At 40.8% G+C, this 18,905-nt stretch overlaps 1 protein-coding gene across 2 annotated transcripts; it reads left to right on the top strand.

The window, feature by feature from the left end:
* Positions 1–6,473: 6,473 nt before the first annotated feature.
* Positions 6,474–18,824, top strand: LOC100646624 (tyrosine 3-monooxygenase). Of its 2 annotated transcripts, XM_003396858.4 has the most exons (7): positions 6,474–6,997; positions 13,225–13,336; positions 13,591–13,683; positions 13,822–13,881; positions 14,982–15,801; positions 16,657–17,020; positions 17,281–18,824. In XM_003396858.4, the coding sequence occupies exons 1-7, from the start codon at positions 6,929–6,931 to the stop codon at positions 17,443–17,445; spliced, it is 1,683 nt and encodes a 560-aa protein (XP_003396906.2). In that variant the 5' UTR covers positions 6,474–6,928; the 3' UTR covers positions 17,446–18,824. The 2 variants fall into 2 exon arrangements, with proteins under 2 accessions (XP_003396906.2, XP_012166062.2); XM_012310672.3 differs by lacking the exons at positions 13,591–13,683; positions 13,822–13,881.
* Positions 18,825–18,905: the final 81 nt, after the last annotated feature.

Here is an 18,905-nt window from a genome sequence, read left to right as displayed (position 1 = left end):
TTACGAAATTTATGATTCCTAATATATGATGAATTACTATTACTTTAGCCTCAATAAACGTTTAAAAATGTAAATGAATAAAAGGATAAATCGCGAACATGGGATCAACATAAGAAGAAATTCTGACTTGGTGTATAAAATTGTGTATATAATAAAACCTGCAGGATATCTGTGCGTAACATGAAAATTAATAAAAATACTCGATGCAAACTAAAATTAGAAGAATTACAAAGAAGTAGGCAGACATAAAGATTTCTATGTAGCACCATAGTGACGATATCTACGAAATTTATGATTCCTAATATATGTTGAATTACTATTACTTTAGCCTCAATAAACGTTTAAAACTGTAAATGAATAAAAACATAAATCGCGAACATGGGATCAACATAAGAAGAAATTCTGTCTTGGTGTATAAAATTTTGTATATAATAAAACCTGTAGGATATCTGTGCGTAACACGAAAATTAATAAAAATACTCGATGCAAACTAAAATTAGAAGAATTACAAAGAAGTAGGCAGACATAAAGATTTCTATGTAGCACCATAGTGACGATATTTACGAAATATATGATTCTTAATATATAATGAATTGCTATTATATTATAAGATCGCTATTAAAGACCTGAAACTTTCTGCACAGAACTGTATGCGCGCGAGCCTCTTATCGAAAGTAATTTACAGGGTATAGGATAGCGCACGTATACCCTTCGAAGTAAAGTGGCGAACGTGTCGACTTATCGCATTAGCACGCTTTTCGCACGTGCGATTTAAATCAGACATCGTGCGTATATCACGGCTCGATGCGAGTGAATAATTACGCGTCTACGTCAAAGTCGTAGGTTGTTGTTCGTCGTAAGAATAATCGGCCATTTACCAAACGGGAATCACCGGTCCGTGTTGTTCCGAGCATTTTAATCTTTGATTCGATTGCGTCACGCGTTTACGTGTCATACCTACTAGAAAAGTTTTCCCTGAAACTCGATTTTTCTATGTCTCCTAGAATCGAGCGAAAGAATTCTGCCACTTACACGTGAAAAGAAAGCGTCGTTAAAATGTCACTGAACGTGCAAATAGTTGGGTTCTATTATTTGCCTATCTGGTGTGGTCGAACACTTAAACTTAAAGATCGCAACGACGGATTTCGTCGTTCCTGAGTAAATTATCGATGGATCTTATAAACGAGACAGGCTCAACGAACGGTACTTCGATTGATTACATAACGAGGCGTGGAAATTAAGAGTTGGATACCAAATGGACGAGTTTATTGCCGGCTTAATTACCATAACCGTGCCCCCGAGTTGCGTTTACAGTTCCGACGCGTTCAAGGCTCGCCTCTAGACGATCGATTTGCATTAGTAAACTAATTATCCGGATATTGTATAAGTTATTGCTTGCGTTGGATGATTATACTACTAATAATACGATTGTAATCTCGTATCGTGTAAAGTGTATACAGTTTAAGTGTATTAGTCAACTACAATTAGCGGTTGAAAAATATCAGAAGGAACGCAGAGCGGAACTAGTTGCCGGCAAGCAAATAAATTGTATCTTGTGTTAAATCTTACGTATCCTTGAGCTTTTCTTGTATCGACGAAAAAAAGGTTGTTTACGGAGTATCTTAGAAACTCCGCGGGATACGCGTACATTCGTATAAATTTTTATTTCGCTTCGATCGCTCGGTACAACTGCGCTACTTGATGTTTTATATTTAAATATCTTTTTCATCTTATTAGTTTTGAGCAAAAATACTGTCAAACGTTCTATTTTACGATACCATTGAAGTAATAAAAAGACTAAGTTAACACATTCGCTTCCACATGTGCGATGGTCTGAGATTAGTTTAGATTTAATTTTAGATTGCATAATAAACGAATACGTCTAACAGAGGTGCTTCATTAAAATAGAGATAACGCATCTTAGATAGATAAAAATATATTACGTGACAAAAGTAGAAGAAATGAAACACGATGTGTGGCCCGCTTTTGAGAAATCAATTTATTTAAAAGGAAAGAGAAATTGAGATATTCGTTAAAGATCTCCGAATTATAAGACTAGATAATATTGCTGAAATGTACAGAGACTCGTTTGGAATTTGAAAGAAATCGATCGAATCTGGAGGAATGAAATATTTCGAGAATCTGGAGATCCTCTATCGTTAATTATCCTGTAATTGATTACATCTTGATAACATTTCTAACACACGTGCATACCAAAGATTTCGTGAGAGAAAGTTACTAGGAAAGAAGGATCGTATTGGATCGATAGATAGAAACGCAAACCCCTAAATTATCGACTTTGTCTCGTCTATTTCTTGCTAATTTCTTTCTAAAATCGGAAATACGCGACACGCGTTGCGATTTATCCGACGATTTCCCTTTCGTTTTTCCTACCTATGCGACAAGTAGGGCGACCTTAAACGCATTTCCGCGATCCTGCGTGGCAATTAACGTTTGCCGCGAGTTTCGTAGCGCAATGGCGAATTTCAAACATCGCTCAACCACCGCACGTTCGAGCCATACTTTTCGGGAAAAGCGCAACGAAACGTATCAAACTCTTTACATACCTGTGACGCTATATATCGATCGAAGTCTCTCGATTGTTTAAACGCGAAAAAAAGACAGAGGAAACTTTTGTACTTTCATTGGAAGCAATCAGTGTCTCGTTGCATTTACATTTTACATACACATCAACCGGTGGTAATCCCGAACGTCGTAATGAATCACATTGTAACAAAAAAAAAAAAAAAAAAAAAAAGGAAAAAATGTTAGTCATGTATCACGGGGAAGAATTTTATCTTCGCGAAACTATGCCATTTAATTGCAGCGTGATTCCTCTCAGGATGCCCTTCTGTTAGAGTCCCCTTATTTTTTGTTTTCCCGCCTATAAGGAAAGTCTGTGATAAAAAGATTCGAGCAATGATGCACGTCACTGACACGACGATACATATCGAAGATAAGGAAAATAACGGAGAACCGGGCCTTGTTACTTCGCTTTAATAGGAAACAGGATCATTGCGACAGTGATACGATGACTATTACTGCGCAAACGAGGCAGATTATATATTTGAATACACGTGTATATGTGTATATGAGAATATGTTTGAGGTGGGAAATTGCAGTCGCCAGATACGCCTGAACTTTTCGACGTGTTATTTATTTAACCGTGTTCACAAATGCCCGAGACTAATTGAAAATTGTCGGGATTACCTGGAAATGTTTAGAACACGGGAGGAATAGTCGTTAAGAACTATAACCAGAATTATCAGCTTCGGGACGTTTCCATACAAGTTGGCGACTGGCCACATGGAAATTTTTACAATCGTCCGTATGGAAACGGAGTAGTAGAAGGTCTTACATGCACCGTATTCACTAATGGTACTTTTCAAGCTTCATTTACTTTGTAAATCATTAATATGCACGTTAAGTAAGACATTACGAGTTGAATTTTATTTGAAAAGATATTTTAAAAATTACCATCGCGCGTATTTCACTCGTTACGTGTGGACAGCTCGAGGATACTGACATATAATAAAATACGTATATGTATTATCTTATGTTAATAATCATCGTACGACTGTGAATGGCACAATTCTTGCGTTGAAACGTCACATAAACGCACATGTGACATATTGGTGTTAGGCGCGCCGTAAATATTTTTATCTAAGAATTTTCTACCATCTATCCCAGATTCCTAATATTGAAACGTCTCGAATAATAAATATCTCGGTAGTATGAGCGTTGTATTTCGTAAAGTCACAAGGTGCGCGTAATAAGTGAAAACACCTAAGTAATTAACATTTCTCGTTGAGAATCGTTTGCCACGATTCTCTCGTTGTTTCGTTATTATTCGTTTAAACATATCGATACTCTGTACATTTTGACATACGTGACACGTTCTTGTTAACGAATCTCTTCATTCACGGGGAACGTCGATTTTCTTAGGAAGTCGTATTTTTACGCAGATTGTTATATTCCAATGATGCAGGCAAGATTCGTGTAACGAAAAAAAAAAAAAAAATGAATATTAAGATTTCAAAGAGTAACGTTACCAAGTTCAATGTTAATTCTTACCATAATTTCTTAACAGTGTTTTATCAGAATTGAAGTACGCGTGAAACAATGGGAGGACCGCTGCTGTAAACGTTCTATTGTATTGGCCCACAAATAGGAAGCGAAAAGATCGTAACAACGTATGCTTCATAACTCGACACGTTGTATTTATAAACTTAACAAATTGACGTTCGTATGACACTGCGATAAGACATAAGAACACGAGAAGTGGCTATCAAAATCAGAATATAACGTAAACGATTCTGCAATTGCTTTGAGCGGTATACCTAAGCCAGAACTTTCCTAACAGGATCTTTCAGATTTTAGACCCCATACTTTAACGAACTCGAGAAATTGCAGGAAAGCGATAAGATGTCGCAAGCAGCAGGTTGCTTTGTTACGTTAGGTACTTAGCAAAATTTTCAAAGGGAAAATAATTTACGATCCGTCGTATCATCTCGCTGCTGTAAATAAATTTATAAATAGAAAGAAGTTGTTTCTTAAACAGAGAAAACGTAAAATGAAGTCGATCGATTCGTTGTCCGAGAGATTGAATTGTGCGAGACTTTCAAATCTCGAACGTAGAGGAGCATTGTTCCTTGAATATCGTTCCGTCTACCAGGATCGTGGAATACCTCGTTTACGCGTTCTCCTCCCATTGACGCAAGATTTATCTAATGAAAAAGAAAAAAGAGAGAAAAAAAGACAGCGATAGAAAAATGAAAAAATAGGTATGCGCGTACGTACGAATCGAACATGCAGACCGGTTTATGGGACTCGGTAATTCGAGAACCGCTGGATTACGCGTCTTGTTGCCCTGACGCAGAGCAAGTGCCACTCCGTTTCCGTGCTCTTAGAGCGGCCTTGATGCATGAAAGTAAGATCTCGTCTCATTTAGAACACCAAGACGATAGAATCAAGGCGCGTATGATCGCCGTATATGTATGCACGGTATCGTTGAGATCTATGCAATTTTATATTCTTAATGATCCTATTGCTATATAATGTATGGATCTTTAACGTTAGATAAGAAGAAGGTCACTCCGAAACTTCCGGCTTGTCGTTCTTCTAAAATCTAAAATCGATTCAAAACGAGAACAGAGGGAACAATATCCTAGTAACTTCGTTGTCGCACGATTTACATTAATACTCTCAAGTTTGTAATTCAGATAAGCAACTTTTAGATATTATAATGTTTTGGTTCGCGGTTAGCGATATGGAAGAGAATGTGCGACAACTGTCAAGTTTCGATCACGGCATTTCCTTGCTGGTTTCACCGGGAATCGGAATTCCCAGAATCACGTCACCGTGGAACAGGTGTTTAACGTAATGCAACGATACGATACTGTTCGATCGACGATCCGGATCGAGCGTGATTAACGTGTCGGCATAGTAAATCGATCGTGTGTTTTGATCGAACGACGCGACCGTGTGACTCGCGCACGACCGTCCACCACACAGGAAATCCAGGCAACTGGTCCTCCTTATCTTTCTCTTTCTATTCCACTCTTTCTACCAGCTGACAAGATCTCTTCGTTTACGAGGGGAATTCATGACGTGAATGGAACGAACCACCGTAGAGAATTCGCGACTGGGAGTTCCCAAATGCTTGAATCTCTCATGACTCGTGACGTGACAATGACGTACGTTGATCGCGCTGGCCACGCGGAAACGACCGTGGAAAATTTCCTGCTTGTTTCGAAGAAATGACATTTCGCAGAGAATATCCCAGCGCGCGCTATTTATAAAGTCGCTTTGCAGAGATTACTTTCCTGTTAATAGCCACGTTAATAGCACCGTTAATAGCACCCATACAAACTAATTATCTATCAGCAATTATTCAGCAATTACACATCGTTTACAACAAAATCTTTATCCTATATCAGGTGTTTGAAAAATCCGCGAGAAACATCGCAATCTTGTTTCTCGTGACTCACACGACTCAAGACTCGACAAGAAACTTGTCTCGAGTTCTTTCTACGCGACGTACGAGGTAATTTAGCGACCAAAAAATCATGGGTCGTTCTGTCGAACACACGAGCAGAGAGAATTGTATAAAAAAACCTCCGATGATTTGGCGATCGATGATTAACGATAGGAGAGAAAACGTTGTGTAGAAAAAATTACACAATTGTCGCGGGACTAAATCCGACGGATTGACAACAGAACTTGTCTTAGGGGTTAGCTTTGATAGGAAAGAACGAAGAGGAAGGGGAATGACGGTCGAACCACTTCGTGGTGTTCGAAAAGCTGGTCTGCGCGATCGGTGGAAGCGGCGATGCTGGCAATGCGAGGACGCGGTGGTGGTGGTGGCGGCGGTGCTAGACCACCCGAAACGAGGGGTGGGGTGGGGGCACCCCTGACCCCGGCATTAGCCGGCGGTGAAGGGAGGCAACGTTTATATGCGGCAGCAATCCGCCCCGTAGGCGCATTCGCTCGTACGCTTCATCGAAAGCGGACTAAGACGAGAGAAACCCGTTGTTTTAACGTCACAGCGTCGTCGCCGTTGTTGTTGTCGTCGTTGCCGTCGAGTCAAATCAGACGAATCGAATCGAACCAAAGCCAAAAGGGAGAAGAAGTCGCAAGAGGCAAAAAAGAAAATAGAAAAGTTAGAGAGAAGTCTCTTGCATCCAGAGAAGTTGCAGTGCGAAACGGTAGCCGGTTAGCCGAGTTATTCGGCTCTTTTTGGAAAAGAATAAGCCGTCGAGAAGAAGATTTCTTCGGTGGTCCGTGACTGCCTGTACGAAAAATAAATCATTGTTATCCCGGTGATCCATCGACTTCGTTCGATCAGACGGCAGTGAAAAGCTCCAGGTGTCGAGTAGCCGATCTTTGGGCTTGAAGAGTTTTCATTACGAAGAACAACACGGCGAATATGATGGCTGTCGCAGCAGCGCAGAAGAACCGCGAAATGTTTGCTATCAAGAAGTCTTACAGTATCGAGGTGAGTAGTTTGGTATTTAGAGTTTGAGATTGTGTTAGACAATGGAAACCGATCGCGGTGATTTTCATTGTAGAAGCAAAATTGGCACACGAATTTTAAACCAGCCCTGATCACGCGTAAATGTTCTTCACGATACGGTTAAAGAGTTGATAAGACGAATGATTATGTCAGGGTAAACGCGGAGTCGAGTGTTAAACGGAGTCGAATAGGATCGCGGGAAAGCGCGGGAACTTTGCCGCACGTTTAAACTGCCACGATTCTCGCGCGTTGTACCGTAATTGCGAGTACTCCGCTCTGCGTTCAATCGTTTCGCTTCTCCTGTTTCTTACAGTTAATGCAACGCACGACGAGTTTCCATCGACGATTCCTCGTTATTTTCGCGAACTTGACTTTTTGTAAATTTCGTCGTTCTTTCGTTTTATTTCGACGAAACTCGTAAAAATTGAAACGAAACGTCTTCTGACGCGCAAGAAACGCGTTTAGTGATTGAACGTTCGAGATGTTCGTAACTTTCTTACAGAAGAATCCTCTTTCATCTTTGCCTACGTGACTTTCATGATAAACGTCCGGTATATTTCGTAACAGATAAAAAAAATAAACGAAAACTTATGTTCGTGTGAGTCGTGCATATACACGTATACGAACGCGACGCTCTTCGTCCGACCAAACAGCGCGAGTGAAATTCTCAAACTGGAAACGAAAAGGAGGCCCAAAAGTCTAGAGAAAGTACACGTGATCGATTATTGCGATGATCGTGCGGTAATCGATGATCTGGTTATTCAAAATCTGTTGCATTCTATTCTATTCGGAGAGCCGGAAGATCGTTATCGTTGCTATCGTCTTTTCCTACTAGCCGAACGTTCCGACGCGAGACGAAACTGTTACGATACACTGACTCATCGTCGTTGCAGATCAATCGCGGAAGTTTCAAATTAAGAATCACGTTGAGAGAGGAAAGAGGGGAAGACGTTGAAACAGGTGAAAACGACGTAAGATCAGAAATCGACGAGAGTCACGAGCAGCCAGTGTGCTTCGATCTTTCACTTTTCCATAGACCCGCCGATGAAACAAATACGTACACGCGTGCATACGCTTTTCCCCTCGATCATTCAATTTCCATGGAAGAATCTTATACGTGTGGCATCATTTACATTTATCGGTAGAAGTTACAGTGGCGACAGAAATTATTCTATTTGTTACACCATTTACACGTTGATCGACTAAGTTGAAGCCTATGAAGCTTCGTGCATCATTCGACGGTACTTCGATATGACTATAAAAATTTCATAGCGTAAAAATTTATTTGCAAGATAACGCATCGTTGGAAAAGAAGGATATGTACAAACACTTTTTGTAACCGCCGTATATCGTATAAGCAATCGTTGCTCGATTGTGTTGCATGTTAAATCGTTTGAACGAGACTATAAATCGTGTCGCACCGGTTCTATAATTACGACTTCGTCTCTCGCGGTTCTTTAGCGAACGCGTAATTCCGTCGATTCCGCTTCGGAACGTCGTCAGGAAATCGCGTGTTCGCAAAGTTCGATCCTACGTATCCTGGCGTTCGGTAATGGCGCGTTACATTAGAACAGTCGCGCAATAACGACTTTCGATCGGAGCCTCTTCTCGAGGCCGTGGTTCTTTTTTCCATTCATAACAGTTACAGGAGCTCCGCCTCGGAACAGGTCATCCGAGAATTAGAATCACAAGGACGCGTCCCTGTGCGTTTTCTTCGCGCGCTTTTTTCTTTTTTCGAATCGCACGGTAACAAGGCTTAATTGGCATCCCGGCAAGGTCTGCGGCAAACTTTTTCATTCATACGTGTGCTTCATCATCAAGACGTCTGCCGTCAATTGTGATTTATTAGTTGCACGCACTGTCTTGTTCTAACGTAGCGTTCCGTTTGCGCAATCCTTCGGCTTTCGCATATTTTTCTTCCTTTTTGAAGGCTCCAATTCTCCAAGTCCATCGTTTCATCGTTTAATTCGACGCTTCATCGATCAGCGATTCTTTGTTCATCGTAAATAGAAAAATTCGAGTCGCGTTCGAGCTATATCGATCAACCATGAATCGAACATTCTTTTTCCCTTTACTTTGCTATTCGGGATATTTCATCTCTTTAAGCGATTTAAAATTAAAATAGCAAATTAAAAGTAGCAATCTCGTACTAAAGTAACGTTATCGTTACGTGTTCCGAGTTTTCCTTTTTCCAAGGAGCTTAACAATCGCTAACGAGTAACGCGTCGAGTAAACTAATAAAATGATGCATCTGAATATGTCAAACGTGGAGGAAGACAAGGAAAGCGAGGAAAAAGGTGAGACGCTGGCGCGAATAAATTACGAAAAAATGCAGTCGATCGGTTTAACTTCCGAGAAGCTGGTTTAGCGATCGTCCAACTATCGGGAATGAAAAACTGAACTTTTTAATCGATGACGTGAAATTCCTCGGTTCCGAATTTCACCAGCAAACACATACAGTTGGTCCCGTGTTTGACTCGTGAGCATTAATCCCTTACTTTCTCCGTGTAACTTTACGAGCTTGAACGCTTCTGCGCGAACCCGTGTCGATATACGAACAAGCAGTTAGGCAAACAGTTGGGCCCACTATCTGACGAAATTTTGGAAATCATGGTATCATGGATTTTCGTTATACAAGAATTTCATAAAGGTTTCGAAATCCTAACGGCATAAGAAACTTACGTTTTACTGGCGAATTGCATCTGTTGGTATACAATGAAACGTTGCATACGTAAGCGTATTTACGTATGCACCGTTGACGACAATGGGAAACAGCCACGACGACTCTGACTCACTCAAACGGAACTCTCGCACACGCCGGATCTAGTTACCAGATTGGATCCAGAATCCGCTATTCGCGCGCTCGTTCGATCGTTATCGATCGTGTTCGCGTCATTCTAACGGAGGGGTGAAAAATGACACGGCCTTCGTTGCGTTTCCTATTAAAACATTTCCAATGGCTATTTCATCGCCTATTACGTGGTCTCTCCGAGCTATAGCTTATTCATTTTTCGCTATTATTCATCTTCTTATAGACCGTAACGAATATTCAGAAATTAATCGATCGGCTACTAAGTGCTAATCGCGTATTCTAATAAAAAAAGAAGCAACGAAAGAAGAAGAAAATGGAAATGTTCAAAAAATAGAGTGGATCAGTTTGGCATTATCCTTCGAATTGTTTAAATTGAACTCCTGTTCCTTACGTCCATTTGATACGTTGCGACGTATGTAACATAAAAATCATTTCTTCATCTTCCAACAGTGAGAATAATATTCTGCTGGTACGTACAGACTCGTACATAAAAATTTCATTATTTTTGTAAATGAATTTAACGCGTCCTTCGTTCGCATGGATTTCTCGACGATGGTCGAATTTCTCGCATCCTTTCTCGATCCTTCGATCCGATTAATCTCGGTGGATTAATTAAATCGGTCAATTACGTGCATTAGCTAACAAGCTAGCTGTTGATCGACGCGCATACCGATCGATTTATTACAAAATCTCGTAATTAGTCATGTACACCCTCGATGAGTGACAGAAAAGTTAGCCGACCGCGCGGCAACATCGTATAATTGTATCGCGTTGCAAAATCGATCGACCTCGGCTCCCGCATGATAATTACGAATATGTCATATAAATATGAGAACGAAGTGATTGTAAGTCCAATGGTTACCGAGAGCCGCGGAGAGGCCCTGAACGCTGTTTTAAACTCCGTTATTCGCCTTTGGAGGCTCGTCACGCGTGCGACAACGCCTCTAATCGCTCATCGACGACATCGACGATCAATCGAGATACGTTTACGTGCATATGCATACATACACGTGCACACACGCGTAACAGACAGCGTGTATTAATGCCCGCTCGTTCATCTATTATGCTAATCGTTCTATTTAAATGTCTTGTTTTGCCCATTTCAATCATCGAGTCCGATTCCTGTTTGAAAAAATCATGCTAATGCGTCAAATGAATTATGCATATTGATCGCGTAACAATCCGCGGTGGTTGTCGTCCTGCAACGTTTTTCCACGTTCTTTTTTTCTTTTTTCCCCTTTTCGATTTATTTTTTACGCAATCGAAAATCTGTTTGTCCGAACGCCAATGATATTTACACGAATCTCTGCCTCTTGTTTATGCGATCGACTCGATGCGAAAACGAGTGCCTCCCTTTCTAAAAGGTTGCAATTATCCGTTCAGGGAGATTCTTTGCCAAACCCTCGATCATTCATCCTCTTGATTATCACTGGAAATAACCATGACTTTATCGAAATGAATATAATTTCGAATTTGCACGGTCGGCCAACGTCGAAGAACTCGTTTCGTTGTTTAGCCGGTAACTACATTTCTATAATGCATAATAGGTGTTACGTGGACGAGTCCGTGTAAAGTAACTAATAGCGCTAAGCTGGTATGAAATGGTGAAATAATGATCGACCTTGGATGCATTTGTTATGCATCATTACGCGGCTGTATCGAGAAAAAACGCCAGTACTATGCGAATATCTCAATCAACCGCGAAACTCGTCGTTGGTTTCGCTTGAAACGCCGACTGAGTTTCTTGATTCGATCGACGTGCCATAAACTTCCTACGAGATTTACAATTGATTTAAATTAGAGAATATCAGGCGAGCGAATAATAATACAAATAACGATACGAATAAATTAAGATATCGCTGCTTGGCTCAATCGTACGATTTTACCTCGTTCGTTTACTTCGTTCTTTTCTTCTCTTGTCAAATCCATTTACCAGAGATGTACTGTACGCGTGAAACAAAAAATAATCTATATTATAAAATGGCTCGAATAGAACTGTACGAACGAATATGAGTCACGATCGGGATAATTAACCACGTGGCACTGACTGAACGCAAGTGCAGATTTTACCTGACCGGTAAACGATCGTATTGGTCAAAGTCGGTCGCATTTTTTTCATTAGACCAAACGAGACAATATTTTTAAATCGGTTAATCATCGCGTGACGCATTCGTCCGATAGAGTCATCGGTCATTTATCCGATCCATCGTCCAAGTACTTGGCCCAGTTCGCGCGATGTGTTGGTAAGGGATTACTACATGTTTTCTGTAAACCGTGCCAACCGCTTTGTACGCTTGAAAAATAAAACTGGGTGCCACCTTGCGTGTGCCATTCGTGAAAAACGGTCGTTCTGAATTTGAATGACGTTGTTGCATCTGGCTTTGCAACGTCTAGGAATTTCTAACGAGCTTCTCGATCGGTCAATTCTCAATATTCCATTAAATCTCGTTAAATTGTCTTTTTATCCTTCTTTTTCTCTAGCGAAGTTTTACCAATTCTTTGTAGTACTGTCAAAGAATTCCCTTTTTCAACTTCCTTTCGCCTGTAACAATGAGAAAATCGAACCGCAAGGATTAGTCGACGCGCGATCCTCTTTGAGGGCGCGAAACGCTTTGCGTCCTCTGTGCCAGGATTCGATCCTAATTTCCGATCCTTCACCGGCAGCCGGATGACCGCTGTGGGCGCTAATTTCCGCGTCCTCGAATCTTTATCAGAATTACCAACCGTGCTATCCGCTCTTTGAACGTCAGGAAAACTTTGATTCGTCGCGAACAGGCACTTGGAGCATCGAGATTTCACTTACCGATAGGATATCCGCCGTTTAAAAATGTAATTTAATCGCGATGCGTAGGCTGCGGATATCCACGTAAATTCATACTCTTTTGAATAGAATTGAAGAACTGGAATCTAAAGAGAGATTTCACTAATGAAATATTACGACGAATATCGTACTTCGGATACTTGCTACGTTTATCCACTTTGCGCATTTTTCTATCTTTAACATATTGTACGTTAAATTAATTTAGCACTCGTTGGTTTAGAATTATTTAAGAAGCTTATTTAAGAAGCAAGAGATTATTATGGTAGATATCATAAAATAATTATTATTTATTATTTTTATTTCAAATTTTTAGATCTCATCGTCGACGGTCTTTACTTATATTACTTAATGATAATTATTCATCCTTTGTGAACTCTTAAATTATTAAAATATACAGTAGTTAATTATCGAATTATCGATTCTCTACGATGTGACACACGGCTCGCTCTCGTATATATGTACAGTATGCAACTAGTTAAATTTTCTATAAATGCACATAAATAATATACGTTCTATGCTATGACAAGTTGTAAAATACTCTTGATTAAATATTGAAATATCCTTTTGTTTATTTAGAACGGTTATCCAGCGAGACGACGATCTCTCGTGGACGATGCTCGCTTTGAAACTTTGGTTGTCAAGCAAACGAAGCAGAGCGTTCTCGAAGAAGCGCGTCAGCGAGCAAATGGTAAGTAACAGTCTGTTACTTTTAACATAATTTTTGTGCAGCTTAGGCAAACGAGCATGATCTTTTTCTAAATTTTTCTATTCAACGTTTCGTGTTGTTCGATGTTGCATTGCGTAATCGATGTTAAGACTATTTTCCGAATAGCTTCCTTTACTTCGTATTGTGGCGAATATTTTTGATGTTACTTGGTTTCAACTTGTTTCGTAATAGCATCGGTGTAGCACGATAATTTTATTTGCTGTTGAAATCGATAGGCGAAGAGACTATCTGCCCAGATACGGAACGTTACGCTTCGTCCAGCGACGATGAACAGGTGGAAACATTGGCTTGTGCTGCTAAGGACGGAGGTTTGTATTTACGAGCCTTTTTACGAGTAAAAATTTCGATGCTTCGAGTTTCCTTTTTATCATCGAAGGGAAACACAAATACGAAGCGTCGATAGATGTAGCATGTTGCATGAGCACGCAATTATTTCTGACTTGCAGAGGCCAAAGCTGAGGTTTCGTCGGACAGCGATATTGGCAAACCAGAGGATTACGACAATGGTAAGTTTATGCGACATGTTTTTCGTCAGATCGCAGATAAAGGATTTTTAACGCGTCAAGGATACTTCTTACGAAATTAACTCTGAGCTTGGAAAAATTTCATTCCAGATAAAGATAAAAGATAAGAATCTAAAATAACGATTCGTTTCAATTACTTCGTAAATTTCTCTCGTAGAGTACGAGTAATCGGATGAATCGTTCGATCCATACTACGAGTAATTGAAATATAATAATTCCAAATAATCTGGTATTTAATATAAATAAATGTAATAAGAAAAGATACGTCATTCAAAGATCGAAGCATATCGTCCGCTTCATAAAGAATCGGTAAAGAACGACCGGTAAAATTCTAGAAGATGCGATCGTTATTAGGGTGCACGAAGCGAATAGGCTAAATGGGGAGTGAAGCAGCTTCTATTGTAAATGGCATGTTCCTGACCAAAGAGAGTTGAACCAAGCGCTTTCCGACACTTGGCTGAATTACGGAGGCGACCTTTTTCCGCCTTTTCCCGACCATTTCTCCGGCGTCTCCGCTTTTCCTCACTCTCTCATCACTTTTTCGAATCCGCTTTGTGCATTTAGAATCGTATTAGCCGGGGACCCCTTTCTCCCGTTTCTGAAACGCCTCCGTGCGTCCACGATAAATGTATAACAGAGTTATTTCTTTTTTACCGTCTCCATCTTTGCTCGGCCGAGTCCCGGCACGTTCGTGGGCGACAATAAGAGCTATTTTATTCTGTCCCTATTCCCCACCTCGCCAGCTGCACCGTAACCCATATAAAAGTAGGAGACATTTCGCGGAAATGGACTTTGAATTGCCCGATTATTACTCAGTCCGGAGGAAATCACTTAGCGCCTCGAAATATCGCGTAAGAACCTCGGAGGAAGCACATTCAGTCTGAAATTTGATAACGCGAAATCTCTCTTACTTCGACGTATGCCTGTAGTTTCAAGAATTTTATTTCCAAGAAAGAAACGTCTGCCTCTCTTACGGTTTTTGCCGTCGAATTTGATAAAAAGGTTCAGCTGTCCTACTCGGTTAAGTGCTTCTACGATCTTAGGAATTCTGTTTGATACGAGCGATTTGTGGTTTTCCTTAGACGTTGGATTAACAGAAGAGGAAGTGGTACTCGCGAAGACGATAGCGGAATGTCCCGAAAGCGAGCACACCGTGCAAAAGGCAGCGCTTGTTTTGCGTTTGAGAGAAGGCATAGGCTCCTTGGCTAGAATCCTCAAGACGATCGAGAATTTCAAGGGAACCGTCACCCACGTTGAGACACGGCCATCGAAGAAGGAAGGACTCCAATTCGATGTTCTCGTGAAGATCGACATGACCAGGCAGTGTTTGTTGCAACTAATCAGGAACCTTCGTCAGAGTTCCGCGTTAGACGGCGTTACTCTGCTCGGGGATAATTCCGTCAGCATCAAAGATCCCTGGTTCCCAAGACACGCGTCCGAGCTCGACAACTGCAATCATTTGATGACCAAATACGAACCTGATCTTGACATGAACCATCCTGGATTCGCTGACAAGGAGTATCGTGCTCGCAGGAAGGTCATTGCGGAGATCGCTTTCGCGTACAAGTATGGTGACCCTATACCTAACATTCCTTACACCGAAACGGAGAACGAGACCTGGTCGCGTGTGTTCAACACGATCGTCGATCTGGTACCGAAACACGCTTGCGTGGAATATCGAAGAACCTTCAGGAAGCTGCAAGAAGAAAAGATCTTCGAATCGCATCGTATACCTCAGCTGCAGGAAGTCAGCGAATTCTTGAAGAAGAACACTGGATTTACTTTGAGACCTGCGGCTGGATTGCTCACGGCCAGGGACTTTTTGTCCAGCCTTGCATTCAGGGTTTTCCAGAGCACTCAATACATTCGTCATATCAAGACTCCTTACCACACCCCGGAACCGTAAGTATCTTTCTTCAGGATTTTTACACGTATTATATCTCCCCGAATTTGTATCGTCAATTTTTTGAAGCATTTTAAGGGACCAGTTTGTTTGTCTCGTTGTACTTTTTCTCCTTGTCTTATTCTCAATTTTGCTGTTCGTATTTTTAAGTTCATATTAGGAAGATTTTTTCATACGAAAGGACGCGAGAGCAATCGATACTGCGTTATGACGAGAGCGACATCCTGTTACACAGGGAACGATGATAATAGAATTACCGTACCTCTCTAAGCTCGTAATGGAGCTCTAATTGGCTTTTAACGACACGATGGCGTTGATAACTTAGTTTCACAGTTGCGAACTTGTTTCTCCACTGAAACGGTTCCCGCGTTCGTTATAATTTTCGATTTCCGTGCAAGTATATCGCGTGCATTGTCGTAAGAGAAATTTCAATCGACCACATTTCATACCGTCCGTTCGACCGTTCTTCTCTAAATCTTTGCACAAATTTCAAAAATATTCTCTTCTCTCGCCCGTGTCCTCATTTCATCCTCGTAGCGCATTTTCCATAATTGTAATATCGTAGAGTTCGTGTTACGTTCATAGACACCTCTCATAGATACATCGACTCTACTTGAACGTGAAATTTTAATTAATGAGATTATGCATCGTAATTAGTCGAGAGATGAAAGCCTATCCTCCATTTAGTTGCGCGAGAACTTTCACCGCCGCACTTTGTCCTCGTTCTCTTACTCGCTCATCGGTACTCGGTTAATTACCTTCGACATGAATAAGCGAAATGAAAGCAATAACGTCGCCGATATCGTCAAGACGTCTAATTGGAACAATTTTGTTAAATCTCTTTTAATTTGCAGAGATTGCATCCACGAGCTTTTGGGTCATATGCCACTGCTAGCCGATCCAAGCTTCGCTCAATTCTCTCAGGAAATCGGACTTGCCTCGCTTGGAGCTTCTGACGAAGAAATCGAAAAATTATCCACGATTTACTGGTTCACCGTTGAATTCGGTCTTTGCAAGGAAGGTTCCGAGGTGAAAGCTTACGGCGCTGGTCTTCTGTCTGCTTACGGAGAACTTCTTCACGCATTGAGCGACAAATGCGAGCACAGATCCTTCGATCCAAAGACCACCGCCGTTCAGAAGTATCAAGATCAAGAATATCAACCGATCTATTACGTGGCGGAAAGCTTCGAGGACGCCAAAGAGAAATTCCGTCGTTGGGTAAGTGTCGATCGATGCTAGAGACTTGAACGCGTGGTAGTAGCGCGTGTCCCAGCTATATATTGTACATATATATGTATTAGAGTGTTGGTTTCATGCGCAATGTCGTAAATGGTGTTACTATTTTTACTAAATTAAATTCTTTCGCAGGCGACTTTCGTTGAGCCTCGATTGAAACTTGGATTTCACGTTATGAATTAAAGAAACAATTTTTTATCACGGTGATTCGCGAACTATAAGCTTTGATATTTTCGTTTTAGGTGTCCACCATGAGCCGACCCTTCGAAGTGAGGTACGATCCGCACACGCAACGCGTCGAAGTGTTGGACAGCGTGGATAGGTTGGAAAATATGATATCTCAGCTGAACACGGAAATGACCCATCTTACGAACGCTATCAACAAGCTGAAGAAATCCTTCGCGTAAAGACGAAGGGGTCTATGCCCGTGTAACAGGATACGATTATTTCGCGAATCATCGAGCTTCTCTCAATATTTCACTGTCTGTTTTCCTCTTTTCTTCTATTTTTTTTTTCTTTTTTAGAAAAAGTCGCAGTCTTTCAGCCAGTTCGAAATTTGCTCGTTTAAGTTGCGAATCCTATTCTCGTTGTTGAGAATCGTTTCAAACGGGATGTACATAAAAGTGTCGTAATTTCTCTTTGTCTTTTTTCTTTTCGTTTCTATTGGAAGGACGTCGAGATCTCATTGACCTGGTGGTCTACGTCACGTCATTCGCATCATTGTTCGTCGTTTGCATTAAATCGTTCTCACTCTATGTATAAAGTCGTCCATCCGCGTAGTTGAATACACGTGCGCGTATCCAGGTCGTTCGAAGCGTGGACTCGGTATTTATGCACTCGTCGATCAAACGGATCACTCGTGTCTTACGTAACGCGAGTAGTTCGATGATCTTGTCGCGCTTCTCGTTTTATTTATCGAATTCACGTTCTACGTCGTTCACGGGCCTGACGTTCTTACGAAAAAGTATTATTAGCGGATCTCTGTGTTTGTCAAAAACGGACCGAATTTGATACGCTTTGAACGTTCCACGCGTACATATTTCGTTATACGATATTCCTTATTTCGTTCCGATACACCTATTGTATTGTATTGTATTGTATTGTATTGTATTGTATTTTACTCTACTGTATTACAAATTATTATTATTATTATTAATTATTATATTAGTCGTAGAGTATTGCGTTGTCGCGTTTGAATTTGCTTCGTGCACCGCGACAGTACGCGATTAACGTGTCGTCGTCACTTGGATCAACTTTATTTCGAGACGACCAGTATTATAAAGCAACGTAGATTCTTTATTTTAGATAGAGTTATTAACGAACATGTACCACATCTTGGGAAACATGCTTGTTCTCTACCGGTAAACGGTTAACGATCGTTCGTATCAGATCGTATTGATTTAACGCGAAACCTTAGTTGATACAATACGTTCAAGGATTTCTTTTATTTTTCCAGTCGGATTATAGGTTTCGAGAACAGAAAAATGAGAGAATAGCATCGTTTCTCGAGAAACTAGTTACTATTCACGAACACAACTTCAATAACGAAGTCACGGATCAGTGTTGCATTAGAGACGCACTATGTAGCGTGTAGTGCGAGCACTTGCTTGCGCACCTTGCACAGTTTCCCGTCGCTAACTCGTACCAAATACTTTTCCGCGTTCGTATCGATGCGCACGTCACTCTCGCGCTTGCTAAGCTGTAGAAAACTATTGGCGTGTCCGCTAGATTTCCTTTGTATTATATTGTAAAGTATTCAGAGCATAATAAAAGTATAAAATACGAATCTAAGAAATTATTTTCGTTCACGGATTCCGGATGATCGTTACATATTATCGATTTACTATTATTTTCTTCTTCGACAATC

The sequence above is a fragment of the Bombus terrestris genome, chromosome 7 (genome assembly GCF_910591885.1).
Source record: "Bombus terrestris chromosome 7, iyBomTerr1.2, whole genome shotgun sequence".
NCBI classification, from domain to species: Eukaryota; Metazoa; Arthropoda; class Insecta; order Hymenoptera; family Apidae; genus Bombus; species Bombus terrestris.
This window is presented reverse-complemented; position numbering and strand designations above follow the sequence as displayed.